Below are 23,312 nucleotides of genomic sequence, written 5' to 3'. Positions count from 1 at the left end.
TCTGCGGCCACGTTGTCCTTGGTCGGTTCCTTCCTCGAGGCGGCGGCCGCCGCATAGGACCGTGGTCGCAGGCAGTCCGCTGTGGCTCGGCTTCCGCCGCAGCGCGTGCAAGCCGCTCCGCATCCGGCATTGTCGTGGCCGAACACCTCGCAGCGAGCGCACCGCGGCGTTCGACACGCCGCGCCGATGTGGCCGTCCTGGCCGCAGCGGGAACACACCTTCCGGACGCCTCGATAGTCAAACATGACGCGGTGGCCCTGGACGGTCGAGAAGTTCGGCACCGCCTGCTTCATCTCGATCCGTGCCACGCGCGTCCCGTTGCCGACGTGACGACGGCCCTTGAGGACGGGGTGGGTGATGTCCAGCACCTCGCCGTAAGAGGTCAGTGCTGCCGCCAGCGCCGCATCTCCCACGTAAAGCGGCACACGAAAAGCCGTCACGTGGACCACGGCGGGACCCACGCAGGCTACTGGAACGGAAGTGCCGTTCACGTTGAAGGCGCCTTCCACTAGCATCTTCTCCGCCGCCGCAGCCGAGGCCAAGGCGACGCAGAACTTCATGCCTCCATGGTGTTGGAGGCTCTCTAGCCCTTTCGGGCTGACAACCGACTCGATGCCGTCGACGATGTCGTCAGCCGTCGCGTCGGAAGTAACTTGAAATTGGAAACAGTGCACCTTTGGGGGCGGCGCACGGAACACCGGAGGAGCAGCAGGTCCCGGGCCTCCCATGACGTCACGGGCGCCCGACAGGGCTGCTGCTTGAAGGTCACGATGTTGCCCGAGCACCGGCAAAGGCACGGCGCCTGGGGTGGGAGGCTGGTCTCGGAACCTTGGGATCGCAGTGGATCCGAGGCCCGCCTGCACTTGACGAAACTTCTCAACAAGCCAGCGCCGAAAAAAACTTGCCTGGGTCTGGACGAGCTCGGGCGTAGCGTGGAAAGAGAAGTTTATTTTGTTCTGTGTTAACATAAAAAATACAAAACAAAACAGCTGAACTCAATGCTCTGATCAGTCAAGCACATGGGCAGTGACGCAGCACTGAGCACGTAGCGACAAGCGTGCTCGGCGGTCGTCGAACTACGAATGCCCGCTGCTCGCGGCATCGTTCAATTTAAAGCCGGCAAGGAAACTTCGAGTTAACCGGTCGAGATCATCTAGACTAATCTGGAAACACGTAGATGCAGCTCTTCATGGCTGTGATCAATCGAGATAAGTCCGGTCGCTTCCTGCGTCACGAACAACAATGATAACACCCCTTTCCTGCTGCCTTGCCCGAACGAATGGGCACTACAATAATACGCGGCAGTATATACATACCCAACAATTCTGGAGAAAAGAATTTGTGAGCACGAAACCGTTTATGAACGCTATTTTTCATATAATGTAAAATTTCACAAAAAATCAATATATCCGCAAGAAGAATCAACAGAAGAACATCAGAAGAATGAACCATTACCTTCAATATAGTGTCTAACAATTTTCCAATTTTTAAAACCTTTTCAGAAAATGTTGGACGCGGTGTCATGTAATTTTCGCCTTAGAGTAAAAACATACTGCAGCAGTGTGCCAGCACTCAACTCTCGCCACATTGTTGAGGCACATCCCTTTGTTGGTAAGGGCATAATTTTGTGGCTAGAGAGGCATCGGAGTTTGTAAACAGCACACTGGAGTAATTTTCAGCCCGTTTCGCCTCTTACTTCGTCGCCCGAAATCCCTCTACGTGCTGGAATCGTTTGTAGTATCGTTTGTAGTCACACAGTTTCTCATAATCTTAAGAAGATAGCAAGAAGATACGACGTAAACGTGCTCTTCTCCGCCCCAAGCAAGCTATCAAAAGTTTGTCCTGTGATGGTTAATAAGAAAAAGCCGATTTGTACTATCAACCACAAACTAGGATTCACCCGTTGCACCACTAAGGTAGTGTACACCGTTCCGCACACTTGAAACAGAGTGTACATAGGTGAGACTGGACGTTGTTTTAATGAGAGAGCTAGGTAGCATTACAATCTGGTGAAAGAAGGAAAGAGCGGTCATCTTGCTATCCACTGCCGGGACCGTAAGTGAAAACCCATTTTTCGGAAAACTAGGTTTCTTGGGCATGGAAAGGATGAGATGAAAAGAGATTATTGAGGCATATCACATTAGAAAAGCAGGTGGTCAGTGTATTAGCACCGCTTCCTTGTCTCGTCTTGATAATGAACTGGCTGTTTTGCACCATTGCGGTTGATTGCCACGAGACGATAGTAGCGCTGTACATAAGCTTTGGTTTCCGCAATAAAATTCAGTTGGAAGTCCAGCACATCTCCTGTCGTACCTGTGTCAATTTTGTCCCCGTTTTTTCGTGCTGCTACGTTTTCTAGATGGATCAATACCAACTGGCCCAAACTTCGGTGCTTTTGCATAGTATACAAGAGCCTGCGACGGTGTACAAGTGACGTACGTATCGCACATTCGAGGAGACTGGCTGGCTATCAATTACTCCTTAATATGCTCAACATATTAAGGCGAAAGCCTTTAATGGCTCATACAGTCGCCCGTTAACAAAGCGGGTCACACGCGTTTAACTAGGGAACTAAAAACGATAGAAGAAATTCAATAGCTGCTTCAAATAGAGTATGAAAAAATGAACCTACAAGAAAAGTTTGATGACTGTAGATTAATAAGTTAATTAATTATAGGCAAAACTGTTGCAATTGCGTCGAAATAGCGCCGACGTCGATACAGCCACGGGAACGGTGTGATGTCACATCCTCCGCAAGTCGTCACGGCATAGTGAAAATTGTCACAGAATGGTCAGAAAAACGGCGCATTTGTGTGAAATTAGATGGTGAAAATGTATAATTAAGCGTAATTAACACTTGAGATACCCGAAAGATGCATAATTTATGTATCGATATAGCTGCGGGAACGGTGTGACGTCACATCCACCGGAAGTCGTCACAGCATAGTGTCCTCGGCTTTCGCCTGTCAGCACTTTAGTTGCAAAAGTGTCCTCGCAATTTTTTTTATAAATCAGCTTTAAAGCCCACTTCGGTCAGCAGTTCCACACAGGGCCTAAAGGCGAGTTTATTCTATGCTGTGTATTTCTGGCGATGTAAAGTAAGCCTTTCGCTCGCATAATTTGTCCTCATGAGGGCACATTGAAACAACAGGAGGAAGCTTTCTTAGAATAGCCGTCAGGGAATGTTTGGGCCTTTTGTGAGTACTTTGCAGCTTTAGGTCTCTTCGATTTGGCTTGCACTGGCTGTGCTAGTTCTGCAGCGGTGCCAAGCGGTCACGTGAGCGTGCAGCGCCAGTTCAACAAGAACAGATACAGCCCGTACACTAGCGCGCACCGGCCACTGGCAAAACGAAGGCGCAAGTGCAGCAGCGCCATTCTGCACTGCTTCCAGCACTACCTTCAAACCGAGTCCAAGGCGGCGAAGAACTCGTGCAGAACTAAGCTTGCACCTTGACAAAACGAGGAGAAAAGTGCAGAGGGCGCGTGCGGCACCGGAAAAACGAGGACGACGGTGTTGCACCCCTTGAACTGGTGCAGCTGGTGCTGCCAAAAAGAAGAGACCTTTTCTAACACTGGGTGTCAGAGTTCTATGGACTATCGCTTTCAGTTAAATGCTGTTTAAGGTACTCACACCAGGTGTAAATTGTTCTTTTTTGAAAACTCCCTCGCACGGTACGAAGCTGATGTAGGACCACAACAAGACGCTAAAGACGAATGTATAACGTGTTGCATTTGGATGAGCTAGAGTGTCCAAGGAGGAAAATACGATGGCTGTAGTGTCGGACACTGAGCAACAACAGGGAGATGTAGGCGTCGCACGACTTCAGGAAAGCCATAGTTGCGGTTGGTCACGTCACTCCGATGAAGGAAGTGCTTATCGGCTTGTCTGTACTTATCGAAGGTGAGCACACACCTTGTCTTCTGGGAAGTGATAAGGACTCGCTGTAGAGGCTTGACTTGCACTACGCTTCCTGAGAAAGCGCTTACTCTGTGAGGAGAAAACAGCCACGAAGGAAAGTTTCCAGAGGAGCGGAACATGTGGCTAGCTACCTCGAGCTAGTCTTGAAGGATTGCTTCCACTCGATATGGTACTTCACACGTGGAACGTCGATACAATAACCTCGACGCTTTCAATGTGCACGTTTTGTTACGTGCACATGTTGGTGGTATTGCGGAAGTTGAGAGAGCGAACGGTACGCATTCGTCACTACAATAGTCGCAATACCGTGGCTTTCCCGCTACTCAAATCACAACGCATACGCTGGCAAATGTGCTACGGTGCGCATCAAGATCGGTGAAAGGTATTTAGACGTGTGTAGCAAAAAATCATCAATATCTTTTCTTTGCAGGTGCGCTGCTGGAACCATCCAAATGGCTGTGACGTTGTCACGGATGCTTCGAGCACGACGAAGCACTTCCACACAAGCTGCGCTTACCAAGTAGCACGCTGTCTAAGCTGCGGAGTGAGAGTCCTTCATAGGGAGATCATTGCACATGGAGAGTCAAACTGTGGTGCATTTGCTCTACCGACACCATCAGGTGTGTCCCCTGAGGAATGCATGAAGTTGGATATCGAAGCTGTTAAGAGCGATCTTTTTATTGTCAAGGAAGCCTTGGCCAATATTACCGCTCAAACAGCAGCTTTCAGAGAAACAGTGACACACCTCTCTGGACTGCACGGGGACAGAAAACTGCCTGTGTCCTCAGTATGCGCACAGTCCAAGACGGTAGAGAATGTGAGTGAAAGAATACAGACGTTGACATCATTCACTCAGAAGAGACATGAAACGCAAAAAGTTGATTTGCAGACACTGAAAACGAACTGGGAAGATAGCTTGCAAAATGCCGCACTTGCCATTCGAGCACATTTGATCGAGATAAGAGCGGATGATGAGCGCAGAGCCCTTTTTATGGGTACCGTCGACAAAAGGTGTGCGAACTTACGTATTGCATTGCATAACATTAGAATAGAGATGCAGGCTACCAAGACAAGGTCTAGTCAACAAAAAAAGCAAGAAGACGTTGAGGAGACACAGGTGACAAAGGTATTTCTTTCTCCACGAGAAGACCCGAAGATGCGAAAACTTCTGAAATGAAGCACGAGATTGGTAAGCAGAAGTCTTCGAATAAGGGCAAGCAGATTTCAGCACAGTGTGTTGCCGAGGTTAAGAGTGTGAGTAGCGGAACGCAAGAACACATTAAAAAAGAAGAAGCTCAACCTTCAAGCCTTCCAAAATGTGCGCCAATAGGTTATTGCGCGTACACGTGGTGTGTGAAAAAGTACTCGACACTGAAGTCCGCCGCAATCGCTCGTCGATGGGCTCTGTACAAGGCAGAGTATATAAGTATCGCAGGCCACTCCTTCGCTCCCGGAGCATTCATAAAAAAGAGGCTACTTAGTGAGTCTACACTTGTTCATTGAGTTGCAAGGTAGCTGGACTTCAAACCATTCCTCATGGCCATTCCAACAAGGAATCAGGCTTCGCATAATTCACCCAAAAAGAGATGAAGATTGCATGATTGTGGCAAGAGGTGGACATGAGGGCGAAACTATGCTTCCATTGACGTCAAAAATTTGTAGCGACGCGTGCAGTTACGTCTCCTGTGCATCTTTTACGCGGAGATACGTTGAGGTCGCCGGCTTCGTTCAGCGCGACCAGCTGAAGCTGGTTCTAGAGGTCATTTAGCAACGTGTGAATCAAGTTTCCAAAAATGTTCTTTCCTCTAGGATGTTTTTCTGCTGCAGATTAAAGAAGTATTCAAACTTGTCGCACCTCTATCGCGCCGTACGTCCTCTTCTAAGCGAAGAAGACTACCTTCGAAAAGTCCTTCTTTTAGCACAAGACTTCTTATCGTTGATTGTGTCCTCTCTGCGCACTGTCTTTTCAAGCATGCCAAAAGAATGTTATAAAGAGGACCAGAAAAAAGCACACAAGACACCAAGCCAACAACTCATTGTCTTATTTCTCCAGCTGCGAAGACATACAGAAGAAGGAAAGAGAATGAATACACGACAAGATAAAACAACATAGACGCCAAGAGAAGAAAATCATTGCTGGCCGTTTCGCGGAGCCAATAAAACAATAAAGTAGGCTATTTCTTTTGCAAGATGGGTGAAAGATGGTGCGCTCTGTTACACTATTGCTAAATCCGAATTCTTAATCCCAAAGAACTGTCTCGAAGAAAAAGTGCGCGCTGTGGAATGCTACAGGCCCATCACGTTGGCAAATGTGGACTGCAAACTTTCCACTTAAGTTTCATTAAATCTTCCACAAAGCAGAATGTCAGTTCTCATTCGCCCCGCTAAAAGTGCGGTCTCATGGGCCGTTTCATTAACAGTAATGCACACGTTACTGGAACATTTTTTATCATTGCTTCTCACCTCATGAACAGCTTGCTTTCCTCCAAATCATCCTTTCGAAGCCATTTATCGTGTCCGCCATTCATTCATTGTTGCTGATTTGAAGTGGTCTAATTTTGAAAATCAGACTACTAAAAAATGCAACTCAAATGCAAATATTTCATTCACTCAGCTTATTAACGGCAATCCCTCCGAGCTCATTCCTATGCGGTCGTCCGTGAAGCAAGACTTTCCTTTTTCATCCTTACTATTTGGAATTATCTATAGCCGCTTCGTTTGAGTGTTCTCTATAAGTTATAGCCAGGTTATTACTGTCTTGGGCATTCAAGTCAATAGTCCTTCTCTATGCTGATGAACGCATTTTCTGCACTGATGCGTACAACTTTATCACCCCAACAGCCAAGATAGAGGAGTCTGGTTTGGATGGTTTAGGTTTATGGGGTTTAACGTCCAAAAACAACTCAGGCTATGACGAACGCCGTAGCGTAGGGCTCTGGATACTTTTAACCACTTGGGGTTCTTTAAAGTGCACTGACATCGCGCATTAAACAGAGGAGTTTGGCTCCGCATCCAACGCTCAGATGAATTCCTGTGGCGATTGGGTAAAAAAGATAAAACATGAAAATATAGTGTAAATATTTGTAACTGGAGGCATCTTTCTAAGACAACTGGCAATTTTCAACGGCTAAAAAGCAAAGGAAAATATTCTCTTGATTACAATCAATTTGCTTTGGTCGTCTTGCTACCATAACCTACCTTCAAAACACCAGCTACACCAGAGACAGAGACGCTGCTAGAACGCTGAATAACCGGTAGTCGTCAAGGGGCATCACCGTGCGTTCTGTTTCGAGGAATGGCAGACTTGCGACCACTATGCCCGCGCAGCCTCCTCTCTGTAGGAAAGAAGAAGCTATCATCGAGTAAAGTAGTGATCATTGTTGAGTCTTCTGAAAGCGATAACGTAAAAGTCCTTGAGATACAGAACCGTTGAACAATGCCTCCCCTACTTCCGTTTTCTTTCGCGAGATATTCGTTTTGTACGAATACCACTGAATTATCGAATACCCCCGCAAAAATTTGATTTTAAAACGATTTCGATTTAATACAACGCGATTCGTTTCCATTTTTTTCTGAACTTTTTTATTCGATACGGCGGAAAAGCGACAATCTTAGATTTCTAAAAGTAATATTTGCATACCCTTAAATAAGATTTGTAAAGGATACTTCATAGAATTCGCAGCAGGAAAATTTATGACGCATCAATGTTTAGCTTTGTTCCGTTGTGTTTTTTTTAGATCATTTCCTGAGCTTTCATATGCTGGGCCAATAGTGGCAGGGTTTCACCGCCCAGACACGTCAGTTCTCGCGAATATCTCAGAAGACACGCCGAAAAACTACCGCGCTGTTCTCACAGTTCCCTGTGAAGATAATAGACATGAGTTTACACACAAATGTTCATACCAGATAAGGGTCAGCAAGAGTCATACATAATATAAAAAGAATGCTTAGATGATCTGCTGGTGTGGAGTATTGAGAGCAACGTCTCATAGCTACGACGCCAAGTGGTCGACAGGTATCGCAAAAGGGAACACACAGATCAAACAGCAAAAATAATACAAAAACATATCACCAGGCAGCCGTCTCCGCACACAAATACACATCGCTGCATCAGCCGCGAGGTAGCGTAACGTTCTCGCAATAATTGGGTTCACCGGCCTCCGTGCCAGGCGGGCAGTGGTACGCCGTGGCAAAGTCAGCGTTTCGCCAGAGTGGTACATTCACCAAAAGCGTGGCGTCAAATGTGCCACTGCAGCTGTAATAGGCGTAGCGCGCGTAGAAGAACTGTGCCTCGGACATCCAGCGGACACTGAAGGCAGGTCGCATTGTGTACCAGCTGGGTCTTGGCGGCGCAGGTGCGACGCCTTTTGCAGGCTCAGCTGGCGCTGACCCGACCGCGGCGGCGATGCGCAGACCCATCTTCAACGCCTCCATTTCGACCGCGCCTTTGGGGTCCATTGCGGGTAATGAGCGCGCCTCGCACTGCCTGCATTTAAGTAGCCGCAGCAAAAGGTTTTGATATAAGGGCCTGTCTTATCTGTTTGCGCGAAGAAGAATGGGTATATCCAAGTGATAAAGTAGTGAATTCTTTTTTTCGGTGCTTTTTTGTAATTTTTGCCCATTGTTTGGGTTAACTGGTCCCGCATTTAGTACATAAGAGTCTAGCTTCCTGATTATAAAGCTACGTGTTTCAGATTTATGTTTTAAGCAATAAATAATGATTCCAAACAGATTCTATAAACACCGAAACAATGTGTTTTAAGTATTTCTTTGCGGTGCGCATGTAACCTGATTATAGTTAGTCAGTTAGTCAGTCAGTTAGTTATTTAGTTAGCTAGTTAGTTTAACTAGCTAACTAAATAAATAACTGACTAACTAATTAAATATAGAAATTATCCAGATTACATGTGCACCGCAAAGAAATACTTAAAACACATTGTTTCGGCTTTAATAAAGTCTGTTTGGCTGGCTACCGGGAATCTTCTAAATGCGCCAGATAATAAAGATAACGAAAAGGGTCTAATGGTTTCAAGTAGGATGCTCTTGCTGAACCACATTCTACGCACCCTTAGTCTAGCTTTGAGAGCACCAGAGAGCGAATGATTTGAAAAAGGCCTACTCGGAACCCCACCGTTTTCCTGAGACCACGTTTAGGACAATGAGGGCTTTAGAATCTTTTTAAGTTGTTGATGTTCGGTAGAAATGCGCGTTTCTTGTCAAAAATGGCGCCTAAAAATTTGGGTTCTTGCCTAATTGGCACTGTGGTCTAGTTCAAGTATAGATTAGGATCGACCAGTAGGCCCAGTTACAATGAGAACAGAGCACTTACTGTCTTTTGAGGAGAAAAATTGAATACATTTCTGTCTGCCCAAAGAGCTAGTTTATTTAGTTACATTTGTATTTGTCTCTCTGCACATACATATGCTGAACGAAGTGCATGCTATATGTAGGTCATCTACATAAACCGAAAACATTACGCTCTTGGGAACTATTTTAGGTAAGGAATTCATTTTTAAAATGAAATGTGCCGTGCTTAGAATACACTTCTGGGGTACGCCGTTCTCTTGTGTAAGTAATGGAAAGAATTGCTCTTAGGCGGACGCAAAATGTGCTTTTAAAGTTGTTCAAGCAGTATGGCATCCTTCCGTGTATACCTAGGTCTGCTAGTCACGAAGGATACCAAACTTCCACGTGGCATCACAGACCTTCTCGAGGTCGAAGCAGACCCGATACTATACTGCTTGTGGATGAACACCTCCCCGATGGTGTTTTCTGGGACAACAAGGCGGTAGGTCGTTCATGTTTTTTTCAAATCCACATAGATGCATTCTAAAAGTCGCCGATATTAAAGTACGAACATCAGTCATATGTCGACAGCACTTTCGAATGATTTTGCTGTACAGCTGGTGAGGGCTATCGGCCTATGACTCCTAGAACTTGTTCGTGGTTTTCCACTTTTCAGAAAAGGTACTACGAGTGCGCTCCTTCTCTATTTGCGCGGAGTATAATTGTTATATCGGCATGATACAGTACTGAATTCATTTTACTAGTGCATTTTTGTACATTTTTGCTGTTATCTTGTCCCTCGCTCAGTTTATAATAGCCGAGCTTCCTGCTTATAGTGCTACGTATTTAACATTTAGGTTCTCAGCAATAAACAATGTTTGCCAACAGACTTTATTAAAGCTGAAAAAACATGTCTAAATATCTTTTTTTTTGAAAGATGCATTAGAACCTGAATACTTTATTTATTGAACCCTCAGGGTCGAACGCATTCGAGAGGAGTGGTTACAAATAACAAGATACATAAACTAATGCAATAACTGTTACAAAATAGTTTCATCCTCCTGTTAATTATGTTAGTGCGGTCCGAAAATACTCGTTATCACTTATGTCGAGAATTTCTCCCGGAAGGTTCCATTCACGTGATCCGCGTGTTAGTAAAGACTAAAATGTATTTATGGTGTGATATTTTTTTCCATTCTACCTTGTGACGCTGATGAATGTGGTGTGACATGTACACGGGACAAGTTATTGATTATGTTTAGTCTAATAGCGCAGAAGCACTTAAGGCGGATGTAACAATGAATGAAACAACTAACCTTTCGGCTTTATTGCAGCAGAAAAATGACTAAGATACTTTTTGGGGTTCATGCTGTCTTTCTTTTATTTTTTTAACGGTGGCACATCAGAGCCCCCCAAAAATATTTCTGGTTTCGCCACTGCCATGATCGACCGTGTATCCTAATGTCTAGTGCAACATCTTAAAGAAAACATCCCAACTAAAGTTAGGTTAACTAGGAGTGAACTTTTTTTTTAAGGTTGAATGCGGAATATGGTGACGGCAGTACTGAGACAACTCAGAGCATTCTCTAAGCCTGGCATGAAACTATTAATCACAGCGTTAATTTGCGGGCGAAACAACTACACGCTACCAACAATTACTTTAAGAATGACTGGTTGCGTAAAGCGCCACGTTATTTTTAAAGCCCGATGTGAACGGGAAGCATTTAACTAGACTTCATATTACGCAGACCAATAATTATGGATTTCATGTCATGAGAGCAGCGGAGGCCGTTGTGCATAATAATTTCCGAACCTTAGGCCCAAAAATGAAATTAAATTCAGTCACTTTAGGCTCCCACTTTGCTAAAGGGTACAGCAAGCGCCTTAAGATGACCTCGCCGGAATACTTCGCATTTGCAGCTGTGAAATATACCCCCGGGCGGTAGCTACTGTGCTGGGGATAGAGGAACCTTCAGCTCACAGCAAACTATGATCTTAACCGAAAATGCTCGCAACAGATTAGGCCACGTTATTTCGTGAGGGCTTGGTTTTTTTTTTTTTTGGCTCATTCACAACAGAGTAATATACATTACCTGAACTCTTTGAACGCCGCCATTGTTTCTGGAGACCAGCCCGCCGGTCTCCGCACGTTGCTCCACATCAAAGCTGCCATACGACTCGCAATCACCGCGGCGTCGGCAAGCAGTGGATCGAGGGTGCCCGAACTCAGCCAGCCGTAGCCCGAAGACGACACGTACAGGGTGGCCTTGTTCAAAAAGTACAGACGGTTGTTGGCTCTGTGCTCATTGTCGTCTCGAATCCAGGGGAACCCTCGTTTCATATTTGCCTTTTTAGCGTCGAACTCGAAGTTGTGCGCCAAGAACAGGTTTCGAGCGAATCCTTGCTTTGACATTTTGGGAACGGCCGGCTCCTGGAACACCAGGTCGCCGGGTAGCTTCAGAGTAAAGTTGCCGACCATCGTCCGTAAGTGCTCCGTGTCATTTGGCGCCGCCATGAGCCGCAGGATAGGGGCGTATTCCACGAATCTTTTTCGAGTCTCCTCGAAGATCTTATGCAGCTGCTGGTCTTTCGCGGGACTCGCGAGGGCCGCCACATACGTGACCCTCCATAGCTGGCCACTCTGGAACACGTGGTCGTTACAGACTTCCTTGCTACGCACTGTTGGCGATTTCAATGTGTTGCCCCTTTGAATGTAGCTCATGGCATCCAGGGCGACAACAAGTAGCATGTAGCATAAGGACAACGGCTGGTCGCTCCTCAAGAGGCGTACGTCCGTAGAGAAAGCAGCCTTGGAGATCGTCTGAAATTCCCTAACTTGGTCAATATCGATAAGAAACTCGAGAAATATGTCCCGTAGCTGCGACACTTTCAGACCGCCGAAGATGCCGCTCATCTCTTCTAAAGACAACGAACCAGTTCTTTTTTTGTCAAGTGGAAATTTTTTTTCCCACGCGGACACGTCTTTCCGGGTGTAGTTAGTGCCGAAATGCGCGCTCAGGAAGGAGAGAGCAGTGATGTAGCAGGAATCGTCGCAAAATGCTTTGTATTCGGTGGTCCGGAGTAGCCTCCTTTTTAACACGAACACTTGTGTTTTAGTGGTACGGCTGATTAAAGTGAAAATAAACTTGAGGTGGTATCGCCTATCCACCGAGAGGGCGAAACGTAGCAAATCTGCGCCACTCATTCGGCTGGAGGTGTTTGCGATTTCCAGCACGATCGTCGCGACATCTCTGGCTCGCTGATCTTGACGCCAAACCTCATTGAGGCACGATGTGTAGAGAGCGTGAAGTGCTGCCGCAGCCGGGCTGCCGTAGTTTTGTGTTCCTTTGATGATGTTGGAGATGATGTCCTCCTGCGAATTTGCACAACAGGACAAGGACCAAGTATCTAATTAAAGACACATAATGAACTTTGTTCACAACGGTCATTTTGGTCGTACTACGGAGCATTGACACTCGTGTCGTTGAACCAAAGTGTAGAATGAAATTAGAGTCACATTGTCCGCATAGTACCACGGAGTGCAGATCCCTATCTTTAGGGACTGTTTTGTGTGGGTTCGATATCCAAGCGGCGATAAGGTAAGGGAAACCCGACGCGGAGAGTGTTTTACATATTAACATGTATCCCGTGTAGCACAGTGTGCAACGTCGACAATCTTTCGGGGTACTAAACGTACGAACGATGTTCTATTCGCGGAGTGCCAATGCATTACATAATTTATCTTGATCGTTCACGGCTTTGTTAGGAAGCGCCAGGGCTGATGTTCTCGCAGAATCCGGGAAGTCCCACGTTGCAGGACAGAGGAGAGAGGACTAGTGCTTCTTCGCCTCAAGGCTTCTCAAAACTGCCGATGCGCAATTCACGCCACATGGCCCAACAGGAAACCCAGTGGTCTTTCAGTTTTGACAAGGGTTGCGCTTACTCCTTCTATAATTATAACGTTAGCGCCAATCAGACTTTCACTACGCCTAAAGTGGATAAAAAACGTAGCAGTTGTCGCTTGGTGCAACTGAAACCGGGCGCGTTCACCTTCTATCAAATGCAGTTGGTATCCAGATAGCGTATGCAATGACCGTTATATGTTGGAGTGTGGCACTCAGCTCTGCTATGTTCCCTGCGGAGAGCGAACAGGGTGAAATGATGCGCAGTGCACAGGTTCAAACACCTTAGCATACATAGAGTAGGGATGGACGTCGGCAAACGTGGGGCCACTGAATCTCCAACCTTCTTGGCACACCCTGGGCAAACGTTGGCGGCCGATGCAGGCCGTCGTCAGCCTAAACATGCTGCTTGGATCGAGTAAGCATTGAAAAGCGTACCGCTGAGATAGTTGCCGAAACGAGCAGACAACTTCGCTTCCTGTTCACTGCGTAACAAATCTCCTAGTCATCCTTTCCATACTTCGGCACCAAATTTGAAAATAATGTCGTGAGAATACTCCACAAACAATAACCTTAGGTGTCCGGTTTATTACACCCAAACAAGCTTGTACTGCAACATCTGCAGCCAATATAATGTAACATGTGCTTTAGCAGATCTCTTATCACGGCACAAAGTAAGTTTTTCTTTGATCCACAGGTTTCACTTGAACATAATGTAATTCATGTAATTCAGCTTGAGTTTAAGAAGCATTATTCAATCTTCAACTGAAAAGATGGAATAATCTCTTGAACTGAATTTTGTCGCGGTTTACGTTTCCTTACTATTACTACTGCTCGATTTCGTCTCTCCTTCTCACTTGAATTCTTGTGGTGCTTTTTTTGTTATGTGCATTTCATTGACGTATTATTGTATGCCCACTCCTGCCCAGGGCCTCAAACTGAGGCCGGCAGTATCTTGTAAAAAAATAAATAAAAACGAAGTAAATTTTCGGTTGCTAGCTCAGCCCAGAGTGAAAGCGTATGCTTTAGTGTTTTGTTTCTAATGAACAGGCGCACACTGGTAGGTTGGAGAAACTATTTTCCGAATGTTGGTCAAAAAATAATAGCTTTTGTTTTTCTTTCATTAGTATGACTCCTTTATGGTTCCTTCAAGCGTGACAATAGAGTAAGTCTTTTCGTGTATAAATTTAAGTGTGCGGCGCTAAATTCATTGAAATTTTGAACATGTCCTAAGTAAGGATCCCGAAGAACCCTCTGGAGGTGGACTGTACTCGTTACAAATTTCGCTAAATCCCGCCAGAAGAGAGTGAGACCTGGATATCTCCTTTGAAGCATTGCAATGTGAATAAAAGAAAGACATGTTACCTCCCAGTGAGTATGCCAAGATAATTTTAGTTGTATAGTGTTAAACAGTTTACTTCCCTTTATTTTCAACGACCTCTAATACATGGACTTCCACTGTGCGGTTATACCTCAAACGATTCCAAAGGCCCCAACACACAGTCAAAGCCTGCGCAATGATATATTTAAATTTCCCACTACCACAGGCGCGCTCTTTAGAATGCGAGTGTAGCGACGTATCACCTTACGTGCACGCTTCAAAAAAGGTACGCCAGCGAAGAAAACAGTACAGAGCATTGATGGAGCCTGTCTTTCTCCGTCCGATCGGTTTTCCTCTCCAATTTTTCTGTGCTTGTGTAAATTTTAGGGAAGCTATAGGAGTATACCAGACATTCACCGGCGCGCGATTATCTATTCAGCGCATGCGCGAAAATATGAGAATAGTAGTGAGAACGAGTTAGAGCGCAATGAATAAACAAAATCCCATCGTTCCTGTGGCGCAGTGTATGAGCATCCAGTTATTGTAAGATTAAGACAGTGCATTCAATCCACTTGTCACTGATATGCTTTCCTGTCCTTTTTTTTCTGACGAAGCACAAAAAACACGCAAATTATATGTGATTCACTTCGGGGAGTAGGTTTCCCTGCTAGGTAGCGTTCTGTGATACTTTTAATCCGAATTTGCCTTTCGGAGCTTTTTCACTCTCGTTTTTATTCTCATCCCGTGACCCTTTCAGGCCCATCAAATCATCAAAGTTGGATGCCACAAGTCTTCAAGCGAGCGAGAAAGTCGTAAATTTTTTGCAGCAGTTCGGACATTTAGCAGTTCAACATATTTCAGTGGCCTTTCACCTCACCGACATATGCTAGTAGGTAGTAAAGGGCTACGGGAACTGCGTGCGCTTTGCTGTTGTCATCAGCTAGCGCCACCTTTTCCCCTTGCACCATGCAGAAGAAAACCATTTTTATTCCTACGTAACAATAAGGAAGGGTACAAGTAAGGAACAGTTTGCTCCTTGGATATAAACTTTGTCTGCAAAACACACTTACAAGCGCTAAAATATTTTGGAAATAATAATGATTACAAATGTAATCACTGAGGCCTGGCGCCCTATTGAAGAATAAGCAGCGGGGTCTCATTTGAGTTCCCTAGCCTGTGACTGCTTCTGTGGCGCGAAATTAGCTTCTTGCGCAGTCTAATATGTGCCAAGAAACGTTCTGTCCTCCAAAGAAAATGACTACATCTAGTGAAAGGAAAACATTTCAAGATTGGCCTGCCACATGTGTAGGGCTGTCATTTAATAGGTGAAGAAATATTATTTATCGCACGAACCCAACAGTAAGCATAACACAAGAGCATTGAACCTCTATGGATTATTGCTCTTTTCAGCAAATTTCGCACTTTAGGACGTTACAGAAGCGAGCAGTAGTGTAACTCTTGCTCTTCAGCATTCTCAACATTGTGTTTCCTAAAACGAAAACTCAGTTCCGCTCCCTCTAATATTAGGCTTTTGGCATATAACACTTTTCTTCGGACGAAGCTACGAACAAATTCATTTAAGTATAGCTTCTTCCCCCGAACCATCTCCGATCGGAACATGCTCCCAGAATCCCTTTTCAAAATAACAATTTTAGCAACGCATTGGAAGAACATTTCCTTGGTTAAGTTGTCTCATTTTGTATTTTTTAATGCTGTTGTTTTTAGCTTCCCTTTGTTATCGCCGAATGATGCTGTGTTGTTTTTTCGTTTCTTTTGTGTATTGTTAGGTTGTTTGCCCCTCCTGCCTAGGCCACATAGGCCTGCAGTATTTTGAAATAAAATAAATAAATAAACTACGCCTAAGGCTGAAAGCTGTCCTCCTTTCAATTTCCGAGAAGTGGACACACTCGCAAAATAGTTCGTGTTGAGCGACCAAAAGAGTAATCACACAAAAATCAGTTTCGTGGACGTATCATTACATTGCAGAGCAAGACAAAATTAAAAAAGGTGACACCCCCACCCCCCCCCCCCCCGCCTTGCAAGAAGCACCTTCAGCTCATGAATATTTCTCTCTTTTGAGCATTTCGCCTTCTACATTTTTAGAAAATGCAAAAGGATGCGTCGCGCTCGAGGCTTTAAATGTTCAAAATGAGATCGTAGTCGCCCTGCTTCTTGCACACCGTCTCTCAAAAGAAGCAATGCTTTTGTTCAATCGACTCAAGAATTCCGCTTGCGTTGGAGAGTACACCGACCTTCACGCAACTGAAACATAACATCGCAGGCTGAAGCTGTGCGTCATGTCATTATCGCATATGCTTGATAAAAACTGACACACAAGCTGTACTTCAGCAATGACAAGCGCTGTTTCAAAGCAGATGATATAAAATCTTCATAGGAATCACTCGACTAACCCATTTGAACGCATTAAGTTCCTCTGGTTCCATTTAAAATGATGCAAACAAAACTGATAAAGAACCAACGGAATTTTATTTTCTGGTGAATTATCCTTCTCCGACACATAGTGGCCTCAGGATATCGATTGTTTATATTGAACAGCTTAAGTTTGAGCCGGAAAGGGTCAATACACAATCAAGTCTGCGGAGATGGGGTGCCCGCAACTGACAAAGGACAGAGTAAATTGGACAGACATGGGAGAGGCATTTGCCCTGAAGTGGACATATTCAGGCTAATGATGATGATGATGATGATTAAATAGTTTACAATTCTCTCGACTCGAGTGACCATTTAAGTTGCATTCAAAAGTTATTAGCGAAATTCGCTGTTTGAAACAGTTTCAGACTAGCCGGCAGGCGAAACCAACAAAATGCAAATGCAGGTTAGCAGATTTTCGTGATTAAAACTACCAGGATGTCGCACGAAAGCTCACCAGCATGTCGTTGGCCACGTCTTGCTGCACAAAGCCGTGTCTGATGGCGTTTTTGCAGATGTACGCGTAGAAGTCTCTGCAGGGCGACTCGTGCTTGTCGATGACGGCGAACAGCCTGCCTGCCTCGCTGGAGCAGCAGAACCGAGGCCCAGTGCCGTTCCTCTCGTCCCGCGTGGCAGCTCCGTGGATGGTGAACAAGAGCAGCGCGGCGGTGGCCGCTGCCAGAGAGGCTCCGCAGAAGCAGCCAAGGCCGGTGCCGGCTGAGAGTAGCTCTTTGCCTCGCCAATGTGAAGTCCGAGACGCTGGGGGACCGCCGCCAAGGGGTGAAAGTAGGCCTTCTTGTTGTTGTTGTTGTTGTCCTCTAGATAATGGCGCATACCCACTGCGGGGGATTGGCCAAGACACAGGCTTCTTCCGTAGCCTGAGGCTCCATCGTGTCCGTCTTTCTCTTCTTCTGGAAAATGCCCTCGAGGAGCGCGTGGAACTGCGTGTGGTCAGCGCCTCCTTGTGCTAGACATGCCCGGTAAAGTGCTCGTGCTCCTGTTGAAGAGATAGAGAAAACTTTTAATTCCAAAGAAAAAATCAGCGGAAGGACGCAGACACAGAGAGGGACACAGGTCCAGTGGCGTCCTGTGTTGCTTTCTGTGCCTGCGTCCTTCCGCTGGTTCTTTTCTTTAGAACTACGTGCCAATTGGCCCAAGCAAGCTCTGTACCCTACTGAAAACTTTTAATTAGCATAGCATAATTCGCAGGAGCCGGGTGGCCGGGGCCTCTCGTCCAGTGCTCCGCTGGCGGCAGCTGACTTGCGGACTAGTTAGATGATCCAGGCTTGCTGGACCAGGTTGTCGCTGGTCAGGGCCTCCTCCCACTGATCGTGTGTCGGGCGTGGCACTATTAACTTTTTGTCTGACTTGTCGTGGCATTCCCAAGAGGTATGGCAGAGCATGGGGCATGCTGTCCACCAAGTGTAGTAACGGGTATTATGTGGGTCTGATCTTATGCAAAATGTGGACTTGGATATGTTTGTTTGCATTCTCCTCCAGTCAACAGCACCCGATGAGGACAGTTTGTATGGTGGTGAGAATTGTCTTCTGTCTAGCCGAAGGTAGTCTAGTCTGTCAACATACGGTCCTAGGAGGGGGGAGGGGAGGGGGTATGGATGGGGATCCGCCCGGTTTGTTAGAGCTGAAGCTAGATCATTCGCTACCCCGTTTCCAGCTAGGCCTTGGTGACCAGGTTTCCCTGCTATTCTGTGTGAGTGTGAGAGTGTACTTAATAGTGTGCTCGCCCTTCCGTGAGGTTTTCCAGCAAGGTAGTCTCTGCAAGTTTGTTGGGAGTCCGTCACTATGTGCGATGACTTCCCCTCTTGATCTTGAGTTTTGATGGTGATGGCTATGGCCAGTGATTCCGCTTCCACAGGATCTTTACACTGATTCAAGCCCTCATGATTGGCCTCTTCTGGTTGTCGACCGCAGCAATCGCGAACCTGCCTGGCACGGCGTAGGCCCTGATGTCATGTATACCGTCTCCGGGTCTTCTGATAGTTTTTTTTTTTGCCAGGGCATTGACCGTGGCTCTCCTTCTTCTGCCGTTCGTGGTGCATGTGCCTCGGTATCTGGTTTACATAGACCTCTCTTGAAAGTGTCAGAATTTGGGACTTCCTCTCACTAGTTCGTAGTGCCTGCCATAGCCCCAGTCTCGCCAAGATATACCTACCCGCTTATGTTGAGGCATCAGGTAGTGACATCAGCTTTAATATTCCAGGATTTCAAGCTAGGACACCACGGGGATATAAGCCTCGAAATTGAGGCCGCTTTCAAGTTACGACAGGTATCAGAGCGACCACTACCCGGATCCTCCGAAGCGCAGCCTACCCTGCACGGATACACCGCGTGGGAGGGCTCTGCATAAGGAGAGATGAGAGCACGTGAGCACGTGTGCGGTGCCGGAGGTGCCCCTTTCTTGTTAAAAGGAGAGCGACATAATCCCCACCGGGCAAAACCAGAAGTGGAGGCCGGAGAGCTCCTGCACAGCTAGAGTCCCTCAGGGTTACTACAACAGTGATTTCAAAAAAATTTTGTTCCTCCTCTACCTCCAGAGTAAGGAGCCTAGAGAGCCACTAGGTAGGAATCACGCATCGGGTCGCAGTATCAGCATGACATTGGGAGGTCATGAGGCTACTTGATATCCACTCGACACGAGCTGGCTGCGGAATGCGTCCTGACGGACTACGGATGTTTTGGAAAACTCGGATGTAACTCCCGTGATTCTGATGTTATTCCTTATTTGAACAATATGATCTGCCGTTAGAAGTCTACCTCTTCTTTGGCACCATTTAAGTTTAGAGACGGGCATTGTGGCCGATAGGCTTGTTCCACAATACACGTCTAGATGCCTCTTTATCCTGACAGTTCGGCTTCGACAATCGGCGTGCAGAACCCATAGCCCGAGGTTTTACTAACCGGGTACCAATAGAAGGCTCAGCGGCCCCAAAGCCGGTACCACAGCAGTACTGTGCGGTCCTTTACCATCACTGGCTAAATCGGCTAATCTACCCCCCACCACCACCACATGAGAAGCTGACACAAGAAGAAGTCGTAGCATGGAGGCAGCTACAGACGAGCACACATCCACACCTGCGCCTCTTACACCGCATACACACCTCATTATACCCAAACACACGCCTGCTATACGGGGAACACCATTCGCTGTATCACACTACGCGGGCCCGAAAATTCGAAACCCATAACCTCAGCAGTGGGAGGCCGTGCAGTCCCGCTCAAGCCTAGAGGACCAAAGACAGCCGGTACACCGGAGGAGGAGGAGGAGGAGGTGGTAGAAGGGGAAAGGCGCGGAGATTAACCGCAAGAATAATCGGGGGAAGGGGGTGTGGGGATAAAAAAAAAATGAAAGAGAAATGGGAGTAACAGAAAATTGAAGTCCCTATAAAAAGTCAGTGCAGCAAAAAGCTAAGGATATAGGAGGACTGGATTGAAGACGCCTCCCAGTTCGGAGGCGCAAAGCTCTTTATAGAAAAGTGTCCATCATAACCATCACCTCTGGGCACCTCTGTAGAAAGCTCCATGATCAAAGAAAGACGCGGCTCCAAATTCATACCCCAAAACATGAAGACAAAGAAGACGCTGCAGTATCGACATACTGGGGTGAAGAAGATATACACAGGTCGCCGAGGACGTATAGGACCACCCGGAGACCTACTAATTACGGGTTAAATATAAAGAAAACTACTTAAAATACGTAGTGCATGAGGCTACCAACAATAACGCGCAGCGTGAGTGCCTTTGGCAGTGCCCGGGTTGTCTATATGGGGAAAGCAGAATGGTCTTTGCAGCGGTCTGGTGTGAATCCCTTCTAGGGCTGCGGTACGGTAAACTTGATTTTTATTGTATATTGCTTCTGTAAGGACTTCAGTGTTTCAGCCTTATGTGCGTCTCCATTTCCTGACGAAATTCTCGTAAGTCTCCTGAGAAAAGGCGCTATAAGCATTTCATTTTGAACACTCTCCGCAAGATAACGTACAATGAACGTCGCGGAGGAGGAACACTGGTTCCAGGTATGAAGCAAGGGTGCTCCGTTGTAAGACTTGGGCCATGGGTTCTAGTTGTAAAGGCAAAGAACTGTTTTTTTTTCTTTCTTCTTCTAGGTCTCTGCCCCCTTTGCGATTGATAACTTGAGTAGTTTTGGTGCATTTCTTCTCGCCAAGTTTTCAGTATTGAAGGTAAGTCTTTTGACGCAAAAACAAAAAAAAAGTGTGGCTTGACCGAAGCAGAATAAGCTAGCTAAGTCTTTCAATATTTACTTTTCTTAGTTCACTTCATTTTGTTTCATTTAATTTATAATTTTTTTCAAACTTTCCTTTTCAGTCCATGCCATTCTTTCAAACCATCGGTGTGGCACTCCCGCTTGCGTTTTACCTGCCTTTATTTAGCCGCATCATTCCAAGGAGAAGCCGCGATGTCTCACTTTATCATTGCCATCATCACATCACACCACAACGGAAAGCAACCTTGCTTCATGGTGGACAGTCTGCTCGGCGTGAGTGTCTTGTGTTTGGTGACGAAGGACGGACGTTGCGTTGTGCTGATGCCGCAGCGCTCGGCAGCCCTCAAAGCATGCAGACCACTACGGCATTGGCCTGACTTTCAGTGCTGATATATCGGCTTGGTGTGCTTGCTCCAGACTTCGTTAATCTTTTCTTTCTTTTCCTTATACGCCCACCTTCTCTTTCCCCCTTGCAGGGTAGCCAACCGGAACATCCTTGTGGTGAACGTCTCTGCATTACCTCTACCTGTATTTTCTCTCTCATTTGTTTAATAGTATTTTTCTAATCATGTGTTTGGCGCATCAGAGCCTTTGTTGCTTATGCGCCATAAAACCCAATATTACTAACTGTATTAATATTTTTAGGCCACGTAAAAATGCTGGTGAATAACAATCCATGCCTCCCGATTCTTGCCGTTCCGCTAGTGTGGGCATGTGCCATCTACTGTAAGCCCAACAACAATAGCAATAGCAGACCGTCCGGGCAAATGTAAACACCCTAAAAATCCAACACAGTATCTCACGGCGACCAAGGAAGAGATTCGAAGCCTGAAAAGCCGAGGCCTTGCATCCACCACCGGAGCCAGACTATCACGCTGCTGTGCCCGGACTGCTGTGCACTTCATTCTTCTTACAGCAGAGCACGCCGACCACTCGCACAAGGGACCACTTTTGGTGGATATCTTGGCGTTCGAACGTATTCATACGTAGCCCCTCCGGAAGCAAATGAACCGCTCTTCAGATGTCGGAAGTACGACTTTGCATTTAAACGATACAAGAGTGGTACCGTGCCCATTAGGCGAACACAATGAGGAAGGAATCACCGCTACGATCGCGACAAGTCATAGCTACGAGTAATGGCTACCAGTAGCGTCTAATGCACGGCCGACGGTACTTGCACGCGTCGCCTGCTTCATAGGACATCACTGGATTGACCACTCTATTAACCAGTGCGACATAGCAGGCCTAGTAGCCATAATATCAACAAAATATTCCTTCACAACACTTTGCGACGACTAGCACCGCATGCTTTATCATCATGTCGAATACCTGATCAAAGCCAACAGCACACTGATAATAAAACATTTTTTTCTGGCATATGGCTCTGCATGTCCCGAGCCGAATACAAGTAGGCAGGCCTTCTGTGCCAGCTACAGAATCGCACCGCTAATCTTTCATGACTTTCGCTCCTGCAATGGCGAAATTTGTTCTAGGGAGTAGCATCGCTTGTATGAACAGCTTACTACATTTCTTGCATCTCGCTTTCCCAAAGTGAAGCCTATTGAAAAAAGCCTCCAGTTGAATTACCAATTCGCTTTCTAATCGCGGACATTGTGGCCTACCCTGCGCTCTGCTTTGCATCCAGTTTCTTGTGCTACAGCTGAGTTCCGTTTTTAGAGGTCCTGCATCGACATTTCAGCAGTAGCGAGATTGATTAAACGAAGCCAAGGTTAATCTTCCGAGCTTTTTTAAATCTCTTGATGCCACCTACCCCAACATTGTCGCCTGAATTCATGCATTGAAGGCCACAATGTCGCCCGTGACGTCGCGTGCAGTCTATTCCGAAATCTATAAAACCGGTCTCTCCCCGCACTTAACTGCCTTGGTATGCATCTAGATTTTACCCGATAATTCTTGTAGGCCACATCCTTTCGCTGCAAAATGAACCAATAGTTTGATTTATGCCACCCGTGAAAACACTTCAACGACGACGCACCACCGTTGGAAACATTCACACTCTAGCACATCTTCGAATACGGATCCAAACAAAGTAAACTACCACCACCGCACTCATCACTCCCGAGAGCTGAGGAGAGCACCATACAAACTGCTTCCGGGGCATATAGCACGAGCACATATTCCGCTCGTGCTGCCCGCCATCCAGCAGCGTGCGACCAACACTGTACCCCTGCACGTGGTAGTGCCGAAATTCCA

The 23,312-nt window shown here is 46.4% G+C and overlaps 1 protein-coding gene and 1 pseudogene across 1 annotated transcript; one reads left to right on the top strand and one right to left on the bottom strand.

Annotated features, from left to right (window-relative positions):
• Positions 1 to 3,767: 3,767 nt before the first annotated feature.
• On the top strand, positions 3,768 to 5,509 carry LOC149328102 (uncharacterized; annotated as a pseudogene).
• Positions 5,510 to 8,029: 2,520 nt separating this feature from the next.
• On the bottom strand, positions 8,030 to 21,592 carry LOC149328101 (uncharacterized). Its single transcript, XM_089561426.1, has 4 exons — positions 21,555 to 21,592; positions 17,316 to 17,676; positions 11,299 to 12,578; positions 8,030 to 8,405 (listed from the first exon to the last, which is right to left on the bottom strand). Exons 1-4 carry the CDS (start codon positions 21,590 to 21,592, stop codon positions 8,030 to 8,032), a joined length of 2,055 nt encoding a protein of 684 aa, XP_089417552.1.
• Positions 21,593 to 23,312: the final 1,720 nt, after the last annotated feature.

Source organism: Amblyomma mixtum, chromosome 9 (genome assembly GCF_055824585.1).
Source record: "Amblyomma mixtum isolate Tamu chromosome 9, ASM5582458v1, whole genome shotgun sequence".
NCBI lineage: Eukaryota > Metazoa > Arthropoda > Arachnida > Ixodida > Ixodidae > Amblyomma > Amblyomma mixtum.
Note: the sequence above shows the minus strand (reverse complement) of the source record. Positions and strands in the feature narration are given on the sequence as shown.

Coding starts and splice junctions, on each gene's coding strand:
- LOC149328101 (XM_089561426.1), bottom strand. CDS start 21,592: ATGTTCCGGTTGGCTACCCTGCAAGGGGGAAAGAGAAG. Junction 17,677..21,554: donor CTGCAAGGGGGAAAGAGAAG/GTGGGCGTATAA, acceptor GCCATTATCTAG/AGGACAACAACAACAACAAC. Junction 12,579..17,315: donor ACGTGGCCAACGACATGCTG/GTGAGCTTTCGT, acceptor GCAAATTCGCAG/GAGGACATCATCTCCAACAT.